Below are 22,773 nucleotides of genomic sequence, written 5' to 3' on the forward strand. Positions count from 1 at the left end.
GCAAATGTATCATTTATATTGTAATTATTATTATAACATAATAACTACTATAAGGGTAGCATCTAAAATGTATTGCATATTTATCTTTGAAAATCATTCTGATATCCTTACAGACTTTGATATTATTTTACTAGTGCAATTTATAGTCTGTTACGGGATTAAATTCTCTTTGATGAGAAATGTTCAATGCTGGCACGTAACCCCAGTGTTTCATTGCCACGAGGCAATTACGTTGTATCTCTTCGACTTCTTCAAATTCCAAATCTGTTCTCCAGTGAAAGGGAGCTTTTTTAGAATTTCTGTATGTACTGTATACGTCGCCGGCGTCATTTTTCGTGTGAGTATCCACATACTTTTTGACGTTTGGATGAAAATCGAGTCCGTAAAATTTGAAAAGTTCTTCTACCTGCTTATATGGAGCAACAGAGAGATCTTCGTACCGTATCACCCTATAACGACGACATCAATGATAAAATTAATCATGCATCGGACATTTTATATCAACTTATTGTTAGTCACGATTGGATTGTATTGTTTCAACCATGATTTATAATCGTGTACAGCAGCTTCCAAGCTTCGCTAAAGTTATGGGTATAATTCACGTTTCGATTGTCCTACTGTAAGATTTATGAGACAATGCTATTTATCTTAGGACTTCATCATCATTTATAGCACATGATATTGAATTTTCAGATGTAAATTTGGAAAACCTATGATGAACTAATACGACATCTTTATATGTATCGTATCTTTTCATTTCTGTCGCATGCTGTCCACCGCATGAATTCTATTCGCGTGACTACTCTGGATGGTGATATTTTACTGAAAAGCGTTTCTCTTGTCATAAATTTTATGATGATACGTGAAAAAAAAATGCTGTAAGTGACTATGGAAGCATTTATAGATCCGTGATCACGGAACGACGATAATTTTCTGAAATCGCGTACCTAAATGTAGAAGGATATTTCTTTTGCAGTTCCACCGCGGAGTTATAATCTGCTACCAAGTCCGCGCAAAGTAAACCTGGATCCAAACAATCCGGATTCTTCCGACAAAATGAAGTACGTTGTCTCGACTGAAGAATCCCACGGGGATCCCTTACCAGAAGTACCAATCTTACAGCCAATCTGGTAAACAATTGTGCGCACAAACTGTAGTAAAAATATTGATCGCAAGAACAATTGATTATTTTACTGACTTCTTATCATCGAGAAGCTCTTTTGCAATGTGTAGTCTGAGGCGAGCGATCTTCATTGATTGAAATGGAAAAAGTTTACACATTCCGCTGAGAAATCTGTAATCGTGGCATATGCTCGGGTGCGTTTGGCACTGCGTCCACAGAGGAGTGTTAAACCTAATATTCCAATACTCAGTTTTCCCATGTTCTATGTAGTGATCTGCAAAAGTCAATCGGTCACAAGATTTCGTGATGCGTAACATATCATCTTCGACTATTTAAGAATTGTAGGTGAAATTTATCCGTCGTACAGTGAATTATATGTGAAGCAAAAAGTGTCTCACAGCATGTTTTCGAACGTCTATGAATTCTGCAGATAAGAAAGATGAAGGGAGTCATTACCAATTTCATGTTCCAGATATCATGCACTATATGTAATTGAAATGAAAAACACATGGACATCCCGTCAACAGGCAAACGTAAATTATCGTCCAAAAAATAACGATGAGATATCGGGTGTCACATGATGTACCTTGAAGGTACATCACTTTGCTACAGGGAATTCCAACATCATAAAAATGAACCTAAACCTGCCTTGGAAGGTACTAGATCGTTCAAAATAATGTATCCAAATTGATCAAAGAAATTGAACGAACGGATAAACAATAGGTTTTGACAACCATCGATGCTGGTCAATCTTCCCATCGTCATCGGTCATTACGTTTCAGAAAAATCATGGCCAAAGACGTGAAGTTGATACAGCGATAGAGATGTATACCCTGAAGTGCAATCCGATGGTCCTGGAAAAAATGGTTCACGGCTTGGGCTGGACCGGGATTCAAACCGGGATCTTTCGCTTTCCGGGAGATTGCTCTGACTACTGAGCACTTAAGACTCTGACAACTTCCCGGACCGCTGCCCTTATAGCTCGTAATGTCACGTTACAATACATAGGTATATCCAATTGTTACTGGCGCATGCATTACCCAAATCGGCGTATTCGCAGTTTAGTAGTCGCTTCAGATTTTTCAAGGCTTGACTCGTCAGTGGTGGATCTGTGATTCGAATTTTGCCAAAGTCCAGAAGTGGCTCACAGTGATAAAAGACCGCTGGATGAGCCGCGACGATATCGCCTAGAAATGTACTTCCACTGCGAACACGTGCGACAATCACACTTCTCATCGGGTTTCCATTTTCCGCTATCAATAAGTCTCTTAGCTTTCTGCAGTGCGATATAAATTTTGAAATTTTCATTTACAAAAGATAATAAAAAATTAATTTCCTCACGTGACATTTCTACGTTGATATCCTTCGTTCGGATATTGGTAATCCATCATCTCATTGCGAATTATTCGCCGTTGTAGATTGAGGACCTGCTGTATTTCACTTAAGGTAGTAGTTGAACTATTAGCTTTCTTGATTTCATCTACCTTCTGCAATTAAAAGAAAATACATGCGTATTAACGCCTCTAAAAAAAAATCACGATTTCATCACGTACGTGAGTACATGGTTTTTAATTTATCGGTGCGAATTACAAAACATACTTAGAATTCGATTTCTATCTGATATACTCTCTTGATTTAAAATAAAAAAACAGTATGGAAAAACTCGACGTCGTCTGAAACATTCGTTTTATTTAATATTAAATCAGATACATTACCAAAAACAGTATGTTAAAATTTATGTTCACCATTCAACATTCTTCATACATTTTTGTTTTTGAGTATTCACAATTTATCATTTTTCTCAATTGAATAGGAACACGATGATTATTCAGTTTATTTCTAGCTAATTATAAACTTTAAAAATGATAGTACTCCTGAAGACCGGCTTTTTAGATTTATTATAAATTAGCTTGTCAAATTAGTTCGTATCAAAACTGTCTTTTCGATTGTCTCGCTAGCTTAAATTGTCCAAGTCGTCAAATCGTAAGTATGCGGCCCTGTATCAAAATTGTAAATTCTTTGGGTTTAAAATTGAGTCAACTATCTGGCAAAGTTGCTGTTGAATTTGGGAATAAGGAATTCTTGAACTTACTTTACAAGATCTTCGCATAAACATCCGTGGTATATCATCTTTCAATAGTCTGCCATTCCTTTGGACGAGAATGAAAAAAACGTAACCCAGAAGAAGGAAACTTATTAATCCATAAAAGCCAACTCTCTTAGACATTTTTATACCGGCGCTATGAATATAATGTCTCGGTATAATTAAATAATATGAAAGTCCTTTGATTTTGCCGTTCTCGAGAAAATTCGTACAACGTGTGCGTCGGATAACGTCAGTTACCGATCTGCCTCGTGCTGTGCCTTAATATCCTAATTTTTAATACAAACACAGACGCTACACATCAAACACAAATTCTTCAAACCCACATATTCACTAGAAATACTTGAAGGAATTGGAACGAAGCTGGACATGACCGGAATGCACACGAATTTTATTCCACACATCATAAACTTGGAAAACCTGCATAAGGTCGTGGAGGGAGCAGCACGACTGTAACCAAGCTATTATCAGCGAAAATAAATTGGACAGTGTTAAGATTAATTACTTTGAAAACGATTCGTGTAAATTAGGTTCAAGAATTTATAAATGCGCCTTAAGCATACGAGTTATCCGTGCGTCGTGCAACGACATGCGTAGAACAAAAAAAAATTCAGTCAGTCAGTCAGCAAGAATGTGAATAAAAACGAGCAAGGAAGTCTGCAAAATAATCTATCGTAATAATCACGATAGAATACAATCCATCGTCAGTTTGAAGTTAAAAATAAAGGCTGAATATTATTAAAATAAAATACGTCAATGAAACAAGAAAAGGCGCCTTTTGTATTACTATTTTTATTCACAAGAACCTCAACGAACAAATTCTTGAACGGCATCGTATTTATATTCACTCTCATACCCACTTCCAGATCGCAACATACAGTCATCCCCAATTATTACTAACAATATGTTCTGGAACTACTACTACTACTCGTGAAATGATAAATTATCAATGACTTTAAATGTAAAGCTTGTGAATTCTCTTCTCGACCCGCAAAGAAAGAGGGGGCTTCCCATACAGCACAAGATTGTCTGAAAGATGTCCAAAAGATGACGAAAAGACGACTTATGTCCCGTTTTTTGATGTCTTATAGATTCGACTGAAAGATGCATTATAGAAATGACTAAAGGATGACAATAATCGGACATCTTTTCGTCTCCTTCTTCTCGATCCTGTTTTTCTGGCAAATATAACATAAATTTCAATAACTAAAAATCACCACAACGGAGTATATTCTTATTTCAAATACACATATACAAATATCTTGAATCATTCATATTATTGTGTACAATATTGTCATTTTTACAGTTCCTCATAAAACGAATTATTAATAATATTTTTACCGATTTACCATATAGTCGCCTTAGTATTTCTTTGGCCTACAGACCATTTCGTAACAACATCCAGTCTTATTAAATAATTCTAAAATTGGAACATATTACTTTCACGCAGGTCTGAAGAGTCTATCTTGTTTTTACGACGACAATCACAAATGAGGTCATGTATGTCCATATACATATATTATGTGCCATACGCTGCATTACATGCATGAATTAACGCAATACAATAACGTATGTTGAATGATATAAAAAGTGATATTTAAGTATGCCTCATTCATTATAATAACAAACCTCATGTTTTTTATCAAAAAGCAAATATGTACTGCAGTCTGCACACTTGCGAAGCTTTGCAACTGAAGTGACGACGTGTCTTGTTCTAATATACCTATATTTCAGGGTTGAAAACCTGGCGCACCGAGCAGATATACTGGAGCACCAAAAAGGTGAGAAGTACGCCCAGATAGCACACCATTCCAGAGGCCGACTATCATTCGTCTGCCAAAAGTCGACGTTTTCTACAATTCAAAAATATTTCGACGCGTTGTTGGCAAGAAAAAAAAAACTGTTATGAATTTTGACTTATTGATTATAAGTCAAATATAAAAGAAAGGGAAATAAATAGACAATTACGAGAAATAGTTGTTGACGATCAAAGAGAAAATTATGCATTTATTTGGGTCATTTTGGTTTAAAAAGTCAACTATAATTTAATAGTACCCAATACCCAATTTATAGTCTCTGCACGTCGCAACCCAACAAACTTGGTTTGATAGTTTAAAAAATATAAGTGGACGGCACAGGTGCATAAGTTAAAAGATATAAGAGACAATAGTCGAGTAAGAATAAAACAAAATAGTAACAATAACATAAAAACGGACGGTAAAAGTGTATATAGATAAAATCGAGGGGAACAATTATTCGAAGAATTTGAAGGGAGAGTGTTTGATGTGTCGTATTTATAATTTTAGAATGGTGTGACTTTCTTTATTGTTTCAGTTCGTCGTTATTTATTGAATTTGTTACCTGATCAGGATTTGAGTTAATTTCACACACTTTATGATTTCCTGACACCTCCATACACAACTCTCTCCTTCTAAAGTCGTAGGCCTACTAATTTGCCGATCTGCTGATCCGCTGATCCGCTGATCCGTCCGAACTTCGGTTCTTACTTTCGTCTATCAAAATATATACATCGTCACAAAACAAAGCAGCAGGTCGGCTATTTTTGAATGGTCATAGATCGACAAGGAAGTGGACTTGAAATTTACACGCAGTATACTTCATGTTTACGAATGTCCTTTGAGATGCCAGTTATAAGGCAATCCGACTTGACAACCCGTTATTACCTTATCCAGTTACCACTGTAAAGTTAAAGTTTTTACAGCGCATTCATGTTCCGAATCAACATCTAAGTGGCAGTTAGCCGGACTAATCGCTATCTTATACTTGAGTACCCGACGCAAGCTAACTACGAGTCCGCGTAATTAACCTACTTGCAAATTATTGGCCTTATTGTTTGGCTGCTGACAGTTAACTGAAAACCTAATAATAGTCGACGTCGGGTATTGCCTTTGCCATGCTATTTCAGAGGACATTCGCGCGATCTTACTCAGTGTACAGTCGACAATAGGCTCATAATATGCCTATTCCCAGTCGACTTGACATAGTTGACTGAAAATTTCTTTCGATATTAAGTCAACTAACAGCCAACGGTGTGCTACCTGGGACATGAGTGATCGGCCTGGTCCCAAGGAACAATAGAATCCCCGAATTCGTGACGTACCTACACAGAAAAGTACAAAGTCCTAATGTCATCGAATAATTCCTGTATTAACGAATTTCAAATTTCTCAAAACAATCAGCCGCACTTTTATACTCAAGCAAACGAATAGAGGACCTTCTCTTGACTCAGCTAGGTAACATGCTTCACGGGCACCTCAATTTTGGTGTACCGATCAGGCAGCGAGGCGCACCGGGAACACGAGAACCTTTCCATCCATTCTATACTTCGTACCTCCATGTAACCGTTGGCACCTACTCATTGACGATCAAATATATCATAACTAGAACGCGCCCCAAGGTGGTGAGGGTAGCGTGGAGAGAGATAGCTCAAAGGCAAAAATGATCGAGTCGCGTTGCATTTTCGAAGGGTGTACATGTAGGGGGTGAGAGAGGTTGGCCATCTTTCTTGCTTCTCTTTCGGATGTCGCCTTCCAGTTATACGTAATCTAGTGAACCTACCGAACACTTAACTGTCTGGTACTCATCTGTACTTTCGTTCTGAAAGACATCTCTCGGACAACTGTTAGTCAAGTCCGCAAGAGAAATCCGCATGTAGAGATCCCTGAGTCGACTATGATTAGTCTTCTTTGAAAGAATTGTATTCATATATGCATATATGTATATGCTTTCGATTGTTTGCTACAACGAAATGTTTCGCATCTTTATTTTCCTATTGCAAATCAGTTGCTTATCCAAGGGATTCAACACTTTTTCAATAAGGGATTGAAAAAATAAATAACCACAAAACACAATAAATTTTGTACAGTTATGTCTAGAACTAAAGGATATGAAGACCGTATGAGTAACGATTGAGGAACAAATTCAGTTATACTTTCAAATGTATATATTTAATTGTCTATACATGGCAAATACAAGTTGTGCTTTAAAATTTTGTACAATCGACATGATGATGATGATGATATTTAATTGTTGAGCATATCATATACGAAAGATATTGCACATTTTTTTATTGAAAATCCTGACTGAACTCTATAAATAACTTATTCTGCACTTTGACTGACACAGTTATTACTTTTGCCGTACATTGCAGTACCTAGGGATTTTTCTTTCTTCCGAAGGAAGGAAGATATATAACACCATGCCAGCAAAATGTCACGGATATCGATCATTTCGACAGTTCAGCCAGTAAATGTAAATGACATGTCACAATTACTTGTATAACATTCTGCCGCTATCCGCATATATCACTCGTCGCAACGAATTTACCACTAAGTTTGGTATAATAATTTTTAATTTGTTTTTACTTTTATATAATGTGATCGCAAATTGTCAAACTGCATCAACAGAGGGAAAATAATTTTCAAGTTCACAAACTAGGTTTACAAATTGACGATGTAAACTTACTGCGTAAATTATAATAAATAACTAGATATCAGCATCCACATGACTTATGCAAGTTTTATTACAAACAATAAGTTCGCGTCCTGTATACGTGTCAAAAGTACATAACATAATATTATAGGTGAACAGACGCACACATTTATCGTGAAATATTTCTCTAAAGTAAACAAAAATCATGCACGTCCATCAAGGTGACGTGAAATACTTTATACTAAATCAATGCTCGATCATAATGATCAGAATTACAAGAAATATATCGTTTCACGACAAAGTTAAGTCGTAAATCTCTGAATACCGGTTGATGACATTGTATAATAGCTGATAAGCGATACAAGCGATTAAAGTATAAACACAATTGGTCACGGAATTCGTTGCGTCACGTTTGACTTATAATTGTTACAAGCTGACGCAAAACGGGGTCACTTCAATATTATTTTGCATATTACTAGATCTTGAGACTCCTATTCCCGTTTCTCAACTACTGCAGATTAGGCCACTCGTAATAAATCACGAAAAAATATTCAGTGCATGGGTGAGAGGTGGCAATTAAACTATATCAACAATTGACAATACCCTAAATTATAGGTAATATACCTAAACACGTGTTTTATAAAGTTTTAGTCATGTCAACGACCGCACGTTATTAGTTTATAGTCTTATTCGTATTCCCGTATTACGAAGGGAACGTGTCGATCTGTGCTCACCGCGGATCAGCGATCGCCATTGCACTTCGAAAAACTTCGACCGGAAATTTTCAAGACACCATATACTTGTTACATTACGATAGGTACTCGGATTAATTTGACAATAATAGATCATTAGGGTAGGCACTACGGTTACGACATTGAAGATATTTGGCTGTCTTCTGAATGATCGACAAGGAATTGTTGCATTCTTTGCGTTTTCGAATTTTTTAAACACTACAAAATTACATTTAATGTTGTGTGATGCGTTAATTGAATTTATTCTACCGACTCGGGACTCCGTAAGCGTTATACGATAGAGAGGAATGTTCGCGTGCTTCGTTACTTTTCTACCATGAAAATATTTTTGCTTTTTTTTTTTTTTACAAATTTTTTACTCATGTACTTCAAGTACTGGCATGCTTTTCGTGTAACTTTCAATTGTATTCGTCAAATGACTTTCGATCATACTATATATGCCGTGCCAGTTATGCTAATAATATTTGAAATCTATCGTGCTTAATTGAGCTTTCATAACTTTGCCAAGTAATCGTTGGGGCTCAAACAAGAAATAATAAGGTCCGGAAAAGTGTCTTTCACAATGATATGTTTTCCGTATGTAGCCGAGGATTCTTCTCGCGTCGGAGAAACGATGCATATCTGTTCATTTGAATTCAATGTCCAATCGGAAATTGGCGCAGGGAATGAAGTAATTTTGAGCGATGTAATTACTGTACGAACGATTCTATGTGACAAACGAGCAGCGAACAATTTGGTGAATCGTGTACCGTTTAGTTCACGATTTATATTTGGAAAAGTAAAATGAAATAAAACTATTCATGATAACAGACTTGTAAATACCTACAAAATAGATGAAATATCTAAACATTCGCGAATTACACGACTCATGTATCAGGAAAATTGACTCTAATCACAGCTTGGTAAACTTAAATAATGTTAACTCAAGCTACCATATTCTGCAGTCCAGCTACATTGAATAATCGTTGATGTTTTTAATAGTCGTGCAATAATTTCGTGATCGTTAGGACATTCTGGCTGTCCGAAATAAAGTAACTAAAACATCCTCGGATAGTATTCAAAATTTTGTACCTGATGAAACTGAACATCCGATTCGTTATTCATTATCAATAATTTGTCATATTTTCTTAATTCGTTCGCGTGTACAACCTTTGAAATGTACCGACGAGGTGAGCGTCGCGAGATCACAGGATCCATGTCGCGTAAATTTGTGTCTTTTTGCGTGTGCTTGTTTGCCACGTCAGATCCATATTTTATTTTTCTCCCTAACGTATGAACAATACTGGTAATAAACACTGGTAGCATGGCTTGATACGCAAAGGGCACTTCAAAGCTTTCGCGTAGTCTGACTTTGAGTTTTAATCTAACGGTGCAAAATTTGTTCATGGAAAAAAGTAGATTCACATGTACAGAAAAAAGAATCGCCCGTAATACTGCTTATATAATAATACCTATGATCCCAAAAGTAAAAGGTGAGAGTTATACCTTGTTGAACCATGATTGAATAAAAATTACAAATTCATTTGACTGTATGTAAGTGTCATGATATTGTCATGTTTTCTTTCATTGTTTTCTCACATTTTTCGTGTATTTTCTTTTCTTTACTTATATCTTTACTTTTACCTTTGGAAAAATAAATCTTTGAGGTGCCGGAATACTGGCATGCACGCATTCCGAAACCACAAGGACCTGTGTACGGTAGTCAAATTTTGAATAATAACAAATTGGTGCTGTTAATAACTTTGACTAACCTGCTAAATCTGTAACTCTCGTTTGAGATGTACATTCAATTTGAAATAACATTCTGATATCGCTACAGACTTCGACGCAGTGTGTCACAAACGTAGCACGTAGTCTGTTATGGGATTGAATTCTCTTTGATGAGAAGCGTTGATTGCATGCACGTAACCCCAGTGTTTCATAGCGACAACGCAATTTCGTTGAATTTCTTCGACTTCTTCAAATTCTAAATCCGCCCTCCAGTGAAAAGGTGCCGCTTTCGAATTTCTGTATGTACTGGACACACCGCCGACGTCATTTTTTGTATGAGTGTCTAGAAACCTCTTCACACTCGGGTGAAAGTCGAGGCCATAAAATTTAAAAAGTTCTTCCACGTGTTTATAAGGCTCAACAGCCAGATCTTCGTATCGTATCACCCTGAAACAATGATGATTTTCATCGTTTGAGATAAATATTTCCGATCAATACCCTTAAGAAAAATATTATCCAATAATTCCTAATGACAGTCAGCCAAAAGCTTTGCTCAGAGTTATAAGCTCTGTTTGAGTACAGTGCTATTTCAGTTCTAGAAATTCCGTAGTTTCTAATTACCGATACTGTTTGGGTTCCCTGATCCAATCACTTTGAAAACCATTCGTTCAGTGATATATCATTGTTATATTCCTACGTGTCTTCTTCTGTAACAGACATAATTTCAACAAATCACGCACCTAAATGTAGAGGGATATTTCCTCTGCAATTCCACTGCGGCGTTGTAATCTGACACCATATCTGCACAGAGTAAACTTGGGTCTGAACAGTCCGGACTTTCGCGGCAAAACGAACGGTGTTTTCTCGACTGAAGAGTCCCACGGGGATCCCTCACCAAGAGAATCAATCTTACAGCTAATCTGGAAAACATTTATCAGCACAGTTTAAATCGGATGCATTCCAAAGTGTTGAAAAATAATTGGCAATGGAGTTTATCATTGCAATAGAGTGATGTTGAGATTTAGATATTGTAATAATTATCCTAAGTGTCATATTCAATAGTCAATAGTAATATTTCAAATTTTAAAACCGCTGATAGAATGATGGTCGCATCAATCATAAAATATGCTCTATAACAAATCAGTAGTTGAGAATCAGCGCTAGCCGATACAAAAGTATAGTACTATCTTATACATTAGCGGACACAATTTGAGTAACGATATAAAGACAGAGCTGGTAAAGATAGGAATTTAGTAACAGCTTTCGGAGGGATAAGCACTCAAACTTCGAACTACCATCACTGAAAATAACTACTATGAACTACACAGCAAAACAAATGAAAGTGTCTATGGTGTATGTAACCATATTGTACTAATACAATATCTGATGGTGAAATGACCATATTTATGAGGTCTTGGAGAAGCTTCTGCTCTTTTGGCTTTTTGGCACAATATTAGTATTTTATGAATCGTGTATGCAAATTAGAATCTGTAAGATCTGTTTTAGATATCATTTATCATCTCTTTTATTGAATATGTTACTAACTTTTCATCGGCAAGAAGTTGTTGCGCAACACGTAATCTGAGACGGACAAGCTTCATTGACTGAAATGGAAAAAGTTTACACATTCCGCTAAGAAATCTGTGATTATAACAGATTCTTCTGTGAGATTGGCATTGCTTCCACAGTGGTGAGTTATGATTCAAAAGCCAAGAATGGCCCCTTCCAAATTGTATATAGTGATCTGAAATTACAGGATTAAAGCGATTAGTTGCAATATTATTCATGCTTGATAGTATATCGCCTTGGAGAATATGGATATTTCAAGTTCAATATAACAGACTCGTGAGAGATATCATGTGAATGCAAAAATGTAACACTATTTTCATGAATATTAATGGTTTTTGCACACTACGAAAATGGAGGAAGTTGATCAGTTTTTTACACTTGAAGCGTATTAAAGGGGCATGCAATTAAAATAGATAAAAAAACTTGACATCACGTGATATGTGAACTTATCAGACAATGGTTGAGAATGAGATACAAAACTGTCACTACGAGAGGTTGAGTTACGTTTATTACAAGTATAAGAATAAAATTGATGCACGCATTACCTAAATCTTCGTATTCGCAGTTCAGTAGCGCTTTGAGATTTCTTAAAGCTTGGCTGGCCAAGGGAGGACCTCGAATTTGAACAATGTCAAAATCTAAAAGCGGTTCATAGTGATAAAAGACCCCGGGATGTGCCGTGAGAACGTCGCCGAGAAACGTACTTCCGCTACGCCATGTTGTTATAATGACACTTCTGATTGGTTTCCCATTTTTTTCCATCACTAAATCTTCAAGTCTTCTACAATATACAACAATACGGATCTTTATTTAGACATGATAAACTTGTGGAATTGTATAAATCGTTGAGAAATTTCAAAATCATATTTCGCACATCGATATTTTACGTTGTGAGTTACAGCGAGAAAGAGAAAATCGTCTTACTTGGCACTTTTATTGTATCTGCCATTGGGATATTGGTAACCTATCATATCGTCGCGAATCATCCTTCGTTGCAGATTAAGGACTTGCTGTATTTCGTTCAACGTGGCAACCGAATCATCAGCTTCCTTGACGACAGCTGCGTTCTGTAATTGACGGAACATTGTATATCTGTTTAGTGACGAGTCGGAAAAGTCAATATCAATCGCGTTATTTTCGATTCAATTCGTCAGTTCAAATTACAAACACGTATCACAAAAACGGTTCAATGTAAACAGTACGAAAAAGTACAATCTCATCTCTACATACATATACATACATACATAATATGTCAGGTCAATTGGTATTGGCTGAAGATGAGGACCAATTCTTTCAACTAAACTACTCCGCTTATATTCTTTCACGTAAGAACAAACTATAACTGCAATATTTTACGAAAAAACCTCAGTTTCAAGGTAAGCTAAATATTCGATTAAACGTGCATATGAACGGGTTGGATATATGCTGCAAACAATCTGATCTAGAGACGGACAACGATCGACGGGTAAAATCAGTTTACTGCATGTAGTTCTTTTTTTTTTCTGTACTATAAGCTTAAGGCACACCAAAAAAAAAAAAAAAAAAACACAACATATAGGAATCGCAGATTGAAAACGTACATGCACACTCACAATCAGGGTATATTATTACTTTCGGGAAAAACATTCGATATAAAATATGTCGAAGGTGCCTTACCGATACTGGTTCCTCAAATTCATAGGGCTCTGGTGTTGTTTCAAAATCCTAAAGCAAAAGTGCACAGAACTGTTGAATGACTTGAACGATAATACCTGCGTCTTTATTTTTCAAGCGAATGAATTTTAAGAGACTAACGATAAGCTGATAGATTTTCGGTGACGTATGTAATTGAAAAATCGAAAAAAGAAATCGCTGTACTTGACCATAAAAATTAAGGGAAGTGCGTACACGGTGTTTGGAATTTCTATGTTATATTCGCTACATATGTTATGTGACCTTACAGCGTAGCAAAAAATCGTAAATCAGTTAATTTTTGTTATTCCCGCTCACTGATAAGCAATAACGATATGGCAAAATTTTTACGCGCGCACAGCTGTCCGAATATCGCGTGCGAGTAACGGGAGCTTATGTAATTTTCCCGTTGTCTAATTTCAATTACAGGCAAAAAAATGCCCAATGTAGAAACGTAAGTGTATTAATTGTAGTTAAAATTCACGATTCCGTCGCTGATTTATTACTACATTTTGTCTTTTACCCCATACACCTAACTATTTTTATACAAATTCCCTGCACATGACCGCCGAGATTGAAAAAAACCACAAAAATCCATTCTCGTCTCAAAAACTCTAGGCTTTTCAATAACGATTTCGACAAACCGCTTAACATTCGGGCAAGTGCTAAATAAATGGATGTTCCGTACGATCTCGTACTTTGATATGAACATAAATATTTTCATAGGATTTGACAACGTTTTTTAAGTAATATGTAAGATTTTTATACCGAGTCCACCGTGGGTTTCATCACGTTGATACAAAATGAATAATTATACCGAAAAACATCCCGTAAAAATCAATTAAATTCAACGTTGTGATTATTGTTTAGGTTGCTCCGAGACAATCGGTAATGATCTTCTCTACTGGGGAGTTATACTTCAACTGAAACAACCAAATGTAGGATGAAGAACTGAAAAGGATTGGTTCTTTCGTAGCCGGTACTTCCTAATTAAGACCCGGGTATGTAATTTAGGTTAAAATTACAGAAGCCTCTATACTCTGGTTCTAAGGCAGCTACATAATTTTTATTATCGCATAAATGTGATTAGCGCAATAACACTCATTTTCGTTCTCTGATATCGATTAATTAGTCTGTATCCGAATAGCATTACAGATAAGTCACCAATAGTGCAGATAAAAGATTACGGCACTGTTCGACTTTATTTTCCGTCACAAATTGGTCAGATCAAATCATAATCACTAGGATGTTCCTTTTGAAAACATTTGATCCTGAATGCATTGTTATAGAGAGAATTAAATTTCTTATAAAATTGGTATTTGAGTTTCTATTGTGAATTCATTAGTTATAGCTACTAAACACATTTAAAGATAAATTTCTGTATACAAATAATTAAATTTCGGCGATTTCCTCGAGGAAATGCTTCGAGATTCAAGTCCGTATCATTAAATGCGGTTGAATGGTAACAATTAAAAGGAATACCTTCCCTAATAATGAGATATTTAAATGGGGCTTTGATTTCCACGAACCACCTTCAAGAATTGGGCTTAAGAGATATATCCTGCAAATAGGATTTCTTTCTTGTTGCTATTCACAAGTTCTTCAACTATAAGCGGAAATGAATGTCGATTCCAACCGAAACACCCTAGTAGGTATAAGGTGTATATCCTTGAGGCTTGAAATTAACGTTTAATTTCCATTTCAAGCACGAACTCACCTCCCAGGATCGTCCCACTGCTAATATCGGTTGTATTCGATGCTTCATTGGGCTGCCGTACCTTTGGTTGAAGAATAAAAATACCAAACATAGAGATCCTAGGCCGACCAGCCCATAAAAGCTTGCTAGCTTAGACATCTCGATACCTGCACAGTAAATTTATTCGTAAACCGTGGATACCGGGCGAAAATAGGCGAGGCTGTAATAAAAATCACAACAAACAACAAGAAGTATTATTTTATACGCAGCTACCGAATTCTCGCTATACTTGCAAGCAATTGATTAGCTATACATGAAAAAACATCCTATCTGACATTACGGGATTTATGAGGATTACAAAAAACATGAAAATACTAACTACTGGGTGAACGATTATTTTTATTTCAACGTCAAAGCAGACAAATAAAACGGATTATTGATATTGTCTGTAATTTGTTTAAATAATTGTACAATTCGGATGAGTGTTGCAGCAAATACAGCTGAAATTATTACAATAAATTTTTTTTTCACAAACCAGCTCGGATTTTTTAGTATTATATCAGATGTGGGAATAATATTGAAGATTGAAAATGCTTTATACGAACTCGCATAATCCTAGACTAACTCGACTTGTTGCACTGCTCACAATCAGAGTAATTGCTTATTCGTAAATCTAGAACAGCTTTTTCCAGCGTTATAGCGCTGTATCGAGATAGCAAGCAAAGCCTACAGAGTCGAGAGAGTAGGGGTATCCACGAAGCTGTAACACTAGGTTGAACACCCAGCTATGGGGGGATATCGTAACCGCAAAAAAAATCACGGCAGGTTGAATTAAAATACGGAAAATTAAATCATAGTTATTTCTATACAACCGTTCACGATATTTTTTATCGGAGTACGCATGCATATCTGCAGCAGATAAGAATGACCTATAACTTTCGGATTGTAACTATGACAATGAATTTTCTACGCATGCTCTATGAATTCATGCGAAGTAAAAAATTATTCACGTAACAGGTGTAAAGATTGTATTTGCAAGGAATCACAGTCAAATATTTCACAGCAAACTCGTATGTATTTAGTTTTTAATTGGGAGAACACGGAGGAAGTTCATTGTTCGATAGTTATCGGATACAGATGAACCTACGATTTATGCCACCTTCGCATAACATTATACCCATACCTTTACGGTGGGCTGATAAATTTTCTAGAACAAATCAGAATAAAAAATATTGTTACCAACCGTAAAAAACATCTGATACTGACTGAACGTTCATGTACACCACGTTGAAAAATATATATTATGTATACCAAATATCAAAACACGAAGTAACAAATCCAGATCACGTAGAAATCTGCACCCATTCATGTACACTTTATATATTAGTTAACTCGACGTGCACAGCATACCTGCACCGTGGTATGTATAATTTTGAGGGTGTAAAGTTGCAAGAGTGTAAATTTTTAAAGGAAAAATCGATCGCGGTTGTATTATCGATTTTTTTGCGTATCCTAATCTTATCATTGTGCATTTGTAAGCCAGGTTATTATTGTGCTTGTTAATCTCACCACACACCAGCCTCCGCTTAACTTCCTGGTCCAGGAAGTACAGGAAATGAAAATCCTTACAATAGCTGCAACGTCCAACGCAAAAATTGTAGTAACGCAACCGAGGTCCGAATTTATTACTTATTATTAACGTCGACTTCCGATACTTGTGAATCTGTCTAACCAAAAGTCACGTGATCAACAATTATTACGAGCAATTATGATTCCAATGTTATCATTAACAGGTGCCGCGTTGAGCTGATAGGGATGGGTCACGTGTGGATGCGCCGATTACGCGGCTTTAAGAACGCTTCAAGTAACGCATACAAACTGCAAGATTATTACGCAGGCAAAGCTAAGATAGATCATACATACGATAAGGACAAAGATTACGTTAAATCAGAATTATTTTATTTTGCCGTGACTTGAACCGGGGATCAAACGATTGTAAAATTCATCTAAAATCTGAAATTATTCTGGATTACTGAAAAATTTTCCCTCGATATCCAATAATTTCATCAATTTTATTCAAAGCCATTATCATTCAACGAACATTCTTTTCAGGCGAAACTACCCACCTGGTGATGGATACCCGTTATATCGATCACGCTGATAAGATCGCATCGTAAAAGAAAATTCAAGCACGTAATTTTAGTTAGTCTACACGTTATGGTCTTCCTTGGGTTGGCCAAGTGAAAGGGAGTCACCCACTCACAGCCCCTTAATAACGGCAAAGAGGGCATATTTTTAAGAGGATTGGTGTAAGTAGTTCGAGAAATTTTTGTGTTGGCTGTATTACTAGGGTGTTATTATACCTACTATACGGTAAAGGTTCGTTATTCTTAATTCACAGCTTTTTCTTCTTGCTTGTGAAACGATCAACCTTTTTTCTAACGTTGTACGATGTATTTGTGAATCTAGAAAACGGATCGTATTCCGACTGCATGTTGTCGGTAAGTACATGTACACATATATAAGTTATTTACTAACGCTTTTCGCAACAAAGTTTGTCTGTGAGTGAATCTAAAGTTGACTTTTCACTCATTTTGTCTGTTGGAAAGTGCAACAGGCACTTGATCCAGGGCTCACCAGTTTTCGTTTTTTCAAGAAGTGGAAAAGCGGGGAAAATACGTCCTCTGTACAACTAAAGGGGATTTAAAAAAATGTCGATAACGCTTAAAATGTATTTTTAGGCCAAAGACAAAAAAAATGACGTTTTAGAAATTGGTCAAACTCCTTCCTTTAAGGGACCGATATTGCCCGCCTCTCTCCTACGTACTTGTAAATTTCCCAGCCACTATTGGAATCGCTGTTATTTTTCAAAACCTTCCGGTGCTTTTACAGTTTCAGAGTTGAGTTCGTGTGAACAGGCTCTTCAGGCCGAGAAATGCAGGACGGTGAATAGAAAGTTTTCCCAATGGATGGGTATACAAATACCAGAATATCCTCGGGTTTCTTGGTTTACCGTCACCTTGTAAACAGCGGATGCCATTATACCTGAATGTAGCCAATATGCTCACCAGATGTGCCCTGCCGTAAATTGAAACCTCAATGACAATGAAAATTGTTTCAAAGCCTTCCCAACCACTGACGTCACAACCGAAGTGGAACGAATAATCTTTTAGCCCTACACTTATTCTATGAAAGGAAAATGCTGAGTTGCCAGGAAACAACTCAGCATTGTATGAGACATAGTCACTGCAGTGTGAGGATTTGAGATACATTCAGCTGTACTTTTCGAAAAATAAGTGTAAATTATCAACAATTCTATCGAAAATAAATTATATTATAAACAATCACTGGAATATATACTGTTAGAAAGCAAATATACATTCTGAAATTGTTCACCTCGCTGTGTAGGAATAAATTTACACATAATTGTTTGTGCATCGAGGGAGAAACAAAAAGTTTATCTTCGTGAATAACAAATACATAATCGTACGTTATACTATACCTGAGGTGTGTGATAATAACCCAATTCGTATCTGGCATTCGTTCGACGATAAAAATACTTGAAAAGGTGTTATTGTAGTGGTTACATGTCGGGCGAAAGGAACACTTTTAGAAAATTTCTATTCGTCATTTGTTAATTTTTTTTTTAAACGCAAATTAGCCGTGAATATCCTAGAAGCAGTGAAATAAATAAAATTTCGGATCCAACGCACCCGGTAAGTTCTTTGCATTTGGACAAGCAGATGATATAAGTTGCTCAACGTAACGATAAATAATGGAATGATAATATTGTTGTAATGACTGTCGATGACAGAGAGAAGAGAACCGATTCAACGTTAACTAATGAAAAAATAACAGTTGAAAATTAACAGGACTCGGCATAAATCTGCCTCTTCTTATCAGGGCTCGATTTGAAACGATAAAATTCTATTGCGATAATAGTCGACACAGGAAGTATTAAATTACGACCCCCCAGTTCGTAAGATTAACGAGCACGTAGCTACGCGTGTGAAATGCAACGCCGTATTTATACAACTATAACCACACTTAGTCGAGGAAATAAAGCAATGGACTGTCGATTTTTTGAGCAGTAAGACGGATTTTAATGCGGTTTTTTGCATTCGCTTCGTAAGAGCGCCTACAAACTTTGTGAACTAAATTGATTAATTAATTTTTTGAAAATGCATTATGGCATTAATAATATGCATTTTGCAAGTGCACTTCCAAGAGACACTAAATAAAAAATTTGCTACTCGGGGGTTTTTGGGGTCGCTGAACACGAATATCGCCACGCAACCGTCTCCGAGGTACCTGGTGCCCAGGGTGGACAGTATCACAAAGTTATAGTTATAGTTCACAAAGTTTGTAGGCGCTCTTACGAATCGAATGCAAAAAACCGCATTAAAATCCGTCTTACTGCTCAAAAAATCGACAGTTGGGCCGTTTTTAGTGCTTTATTTCCTCGACTAACTGTGTAATTGAATCTTATAGCCGTTACAACTTGCGTGCATAGTTCGGCAACAAGCATATTGTACATCTACACTCGCCTTGAGTAAGGTATTGATTTAGATCTATATACAATACTATATGTATTGTGGTGCAGCATAAACTGCGGATGTCGCCACGAGACAAAACGCATGCGGCTCTAATCGATGAAATGTCCGGTGAACTGAAAGAAATTTTATTACTTCACATTTTCAAACGTATTAACGAATCAAAGTTTGTCCAAAATTACGCCGCTTCGAATCGAAATAGTTGAAAATTTTTATTTTTTAGATGCATTTTACTCAGATAAAATTGAAATTCAATCCCGATTCCAAACGAATAGATACCACGCTCTCAAATTATTGCTGTGTATGTTAGTGTTACTTAATCTTAATCTCTAATTATGGAAACCGACCGTTAGACTTTCTGCTCACAATTTTTCAACGAATAAACGTAGGTATAGAGCTAAAATTTTTCAGGCGGATCTTGCTACATCGTAACGTACTAGTTATTTTTTTTTTTTTTTTATCAGAGAATACTAAAACATACAAATTTTTAATTAACGGAATATAGAGAGATGAATAATTCATCGGGTTTCGTCTTGCTGGCTAGATTTCATCGTTCTACATGTTACACTAGAACGTCTGAGACTTCGTAATGTCTTTTTCGCCCAACGTAATTCGATATAATTTCGGACGATATTTTTTACACTATGGAACCTTACGGAAAGTATTATCGTTTTGAATCTCAACGTTATTTCACATTTTTCGCATTAAACGTTTCAATTCAAGGACATGTTTGTTGTGGGTGGGCTGATGGACTGTTTAAAAAAAAAAAAGTCAATGTGACGAGCATTCGGGGTTTACTCAGTTGTGATTTAATCACTTATACATGTATTTCGACGTTCATGAATATCACAAGAAAAATTTGAAAAGGATGAGAAAAATTCATTTCGTAACTGTCGCAATTCTTACACCAGTTTCATACAATAGCGGTACTGGATTCCAGAGAGGTATAACTACAGGCGAAACATGCAGGAAATATCCACGGATTCGTAAAATATACATCACTCCTAAAAGATAATTGGACATGATATTCAAGCGAAAATTTTACTACAACTAAAATCGTTGAAATCGTCTCGTGCTCGTATTACATGCCTAAGTAAATGCATAAAGTAAGCTAGGGAATTTAAGGTATAAAAGAGAAACGAGAAGTAGTGGTCTATTGCATATATCAGTTTATTTGTTTAAAAGTGAAAAATAACATGTAGTGTTCTGTAGTATTGTTATGAAAAATTGTCTAGCGTTTATTGATATGGGTATAGAATCAAGTAACAACTCTATGTAACTATTTTCTATACAATTTAATCCTTCTCTTATGTATTGTGTAATGTAATTTTACATTTTCCGAATGTTCTAGGTACAGTATTGGGTATTGAAACAATAATTATCCAATTTTAAATCGATCTTTTCGCGAATAAAGTCGTATGAACTATCAATAAATTTTTAAGAAGTTTCAATGTAAATTTAATTAAGAAATAGTACGGTGTTTGGCACTAAATTAATACTAATGTGTAAAATGCACATGCATGAATGCAGAATAATGGTGGTAATTATAAAGTAAAGAGTACACTGCGTGCAGCCAAATGTGGTGATCCCCAAAAAGCCAAGTTAGATTATTTCGGGAAGAAGTGTTTAAGAGTCGTGCTAATTGCAGCAATTGTTTCTCTGATTTCCTTCAGCGTCTAATCCAACCTAGAAAAATTTGATTATAAATGAAAACTCAATACAGTGCGTAAATTAATATTGGATAAACTTGAGTGAACAAAAATACTTGCAGGTACAAAAGAAAAAAATTATTCCACGTAAAAATGTTATGTGAATGGTCTAGAAAAAAACTTGAAAATAATTATAATCGCATCCAAAAAAAAAAAGTACCATCTCAGTACCATAGTTTTAACTACTCTATAGCAAGTAATAAATATGAATCAATAATTTTATTCAATAAGAATATATTTCGAAACAGCAAATATCTAATGCAGCTTATGAAGTACAGCTTTGTAAAACTATTACAACGCTGTAAAATTAAACGTACATCAAAAAATATACTCATTTAATTAGAAACCTCAAGGGTTTATTAGCACACATACACACGTTCCAATACGATATCAATAAGAATAGTGAGGGTCGAACGACAATTGAAGACGATTTAAACATCACTGGAAATAATTAATGGAATATTGGGATGCTTCTTCCATGCGCAATTTAACGTAATTGTTTTCATTTAATTTCACGTAAATTATGTACCTCAAGGTAGCTTGGAGTCTTCCATTATGCATTGACACGGAATGTTATTTGGATATGTTTAATCGATTCCGTTAGTGAAAACATCTTTGCAGCCGTTTACCAGTGTTTTATTTCCTCGGATAGATTCATTTCCACTCAGCAGATGACAGTAATGAAAAATACAAAATGTTACACAAATCCATGCACGAACTTACAGCAGTGCCATAGCCAACCATAACTGACCATACAATTTCCACTGATAATTTCATGAAGACTGTATAAGGAGCAAACAAGGAGCACGAACTTAAATGGGTGAATTGACTAAACTTGTCGCAGAATCGTGTACATTATGTTTTTTTTTTGTACCATTAGCGTCGCTAGTGTTCTATTAGCACCGAAGTGTCATTGGTTGCAGGGCTACCCAAAATCGACCAATCGATGATCTTGCAATGTGATTCGTAGCAAGTTTTTGCTAGCGCCTTGTCCTCCCCCCCCCCCCCCCCCCCCCCCCCCCCGAAACCGCGCCGACCATTTCTCTACCTATAAAACACCAGTGCCCTCTTCAGTTGGGAAACGATTTGTCGACATGAGTTTCGTGTTCCTTGGACAGTCCCCAAGGATAATTTCCGACAGCTAGAACATAAACTAGGCAGTGCTTGGACCGCGCTCAACTAGATATCAACACAGCCCGACAGAACATGCTTCTTTGCGTCTGCCGGTAACTTCGGTGTAATGTTTTATGACCAATTTGACGAAGATACGCACCCTGAGTGTGATTCCCTAGTATCCAACCAATGGGAGAACAGGAAAACTAGGGAAATCGTACACACTCTGCGGTGCGCGCTTTTGCTGTGATTCGGTTTCACCGTGATTTCATAGCCAATTTCACTACCGATTCACAAAACTGCGAGCTATGATTTAAAATT

General features: G+C 36.2%; 2 protein-coding genes and 2 long non-coding RNA genes across 12 annotated transcripts; 2 read left to right on the plus strand and 2 right to left on the minus strand.

Moving 5' to 3' along the window:
* Positions 1 to 115: 115 nt before the first annotated feature.
* On the minus strand, positions 116 to 6,080 carry LOC107224038 (carbohydrate sulfotransferase 4-like). 2 transcript variants are annotated; one of them, XM_046733547.1, is made up of 6 exons: positions 5,589 to 6,080; positions 2,465 to 2,610; positions 2,164 to 2,399; positions 1,199 to 1,397; positions 948 to 1,127; positions 116 to 449 (listed from the first exon to the last, which is right to left on the minus strand). In XM_046733547.1, exons 1-6 carry the CDS (start codon positions 5,640 to 5,642, stop codon positions 131 to 133), a joined length of 1,134 nt encoding a protein of 377 aa, XP_046589503.1. In that variant the 5' UTR covers positions 5,643 to 6,080; the 3' UTR covers positions 116 to 130. The 2 variants fall into 2 exon arrangements, with proteins under 2 accessions (XP_046589503.1, XP_015519437.1); XM_015663951.2 differs by lacking the exon at positions 5,589 to 6,080 and adding an exon at positions 3,216 to 3,621.
* LOC124293281 lies at positions 4,450 to 5,080 on the plus strand. Its single transcript, XR_006903189.1, has 2 exons — positions 4,450 to 4,796; positions 4,962 to 5,080. It is a non-coding gene; the product is annotated as an uncharacterized LOC124293281 (long non-coding RNA).
* Positions 6,081 to 6,133: 53 nt separating the features above from the next.
* LOC124293282 lies at positions 6,134 to 18,421 on the plus strand. The gene is made up of 5 exons (XR_006903190.1): positions 6,134 to 6,360; positions 14,252 to 14,382; positions 16,871 to 17,386; positions 17,479 to 17,578; positions 17,970 to 18,421. It is a non-coding gene; the product is annotated as an uncharacterized LOC124293282 (long non-coding RNA).
* LOC107224297 (carbohydrate sulfotransferase 5) lies at positions 7,144 to 22,297 on the minus strand. Of its 8 annotated transcripts, none has more exons than XM_046733543.1 (8): positions 18,580 to 18,622; positions 15,099 to 15,244; positions 13,367 to 13,414; positions 12,635 to 12,777; positions 12,256 to 12,491; positions 11,687 to 11,885; positions 10,882 to 11,061; positions 7,144 to 10,588 (listed from the first exon to the last, which is right to left on the minus strand). In XM_046733543.1, the coding sequence occupies exons 2-8, from the start codon at positions 15,234 to 15,236 to the stop codon at positions 10,267 to 10,269; spliced, it is 1,266 nt and encodes a 421-aa protein (XP_046589499.1). In that variant the 5' UTR covers positions 15,237 to 15,244; positions 18,580 to 18,622; the 3' UTR covers positions 7,144 to 10,266. The 8 variants fall into 8 exon arrangements, 7 of the variants coding, with proteins under 7 accessions (XP_046589499.1, XP_046589500.1, XP_046589498.1 ...); XM_046733544.1 differs by lacking the exon at positions 18,580 to 18,622 and adding an exon at positions 16,654 to 16,961; XM_046733542.1 differs by lacking the exon at positions 18,580 to 18,622 and adding an exon at positions 16,647 to 16,682.
* Between the last annotated feature and the right edge of the window lie 476 nt (positions 22,298 to 22,773).

Source organism: Neodiprion lecontei, chromosome 3 (genome assembly GCF_021901455.1).
Source record: "Neodiprion lecontei isolate iyNeoLeco1 chromosome 3, iyNeoLeco1.1, whole genome shotgun sequence".
NCBI lineage: Eukaryota > Metazoa > Arthropoda > Insecta > Hymenoptera > Diprionidae > Neodiprion > Neodiprion lecontei.

What these genes read in the sequence shown, in the direction of transcription:
- LOC107224038 (XM_015663951.2), bottom strand. Translation starts at nt 3,350, where the DNA reads ATGTCTAAGAGAGTTGGCTTTTATGGATTAATAAGTTTCCTTCTTCTG. An exon ending in TATCAACGTAGAAATGTCAC is followed by an intron (nt 2,400 to 2,464) that starts GTGAGGAAATTA and finishes ATCGCACTGCAG; the next exon opens with AAAGCTAAGAGACTTATTGA. An exon ending in CTGCGAATACGCCGATTTGG is followed by an intron (nt 1,398 to 2,163) that starts GTAATGCATGCG and finishes TGACTTTTGCAG; the next exon opens with ATCACTACATAGAACATGGG.
- LOC107224297 (XM_046733543.1), bottom strand. Translation starts at nt 15,236, where the DNA reads ATGTCTAAGCTAGCAAGCTTTTATGGGCTGGTCGGCCTAGGATCTCTA. An exon ending in CAACTTCTTGCCGATGAAAA is followed by an intron (nt 11,062 to 11,686) that starts GTTAGTAACATA and finishes AATGTTTTCCAG; the next exon opens with ATTAGCTGTAAGATTGATTC. An exon ending in AAATATCCCTCTACATTTAG is followed by an intron (nt 10,589 to 10,881) that starts GTGCGTGATTTG and finishes TCATTGTTTCAG; the next exon opens with GGTGATACGATACGAAGATC.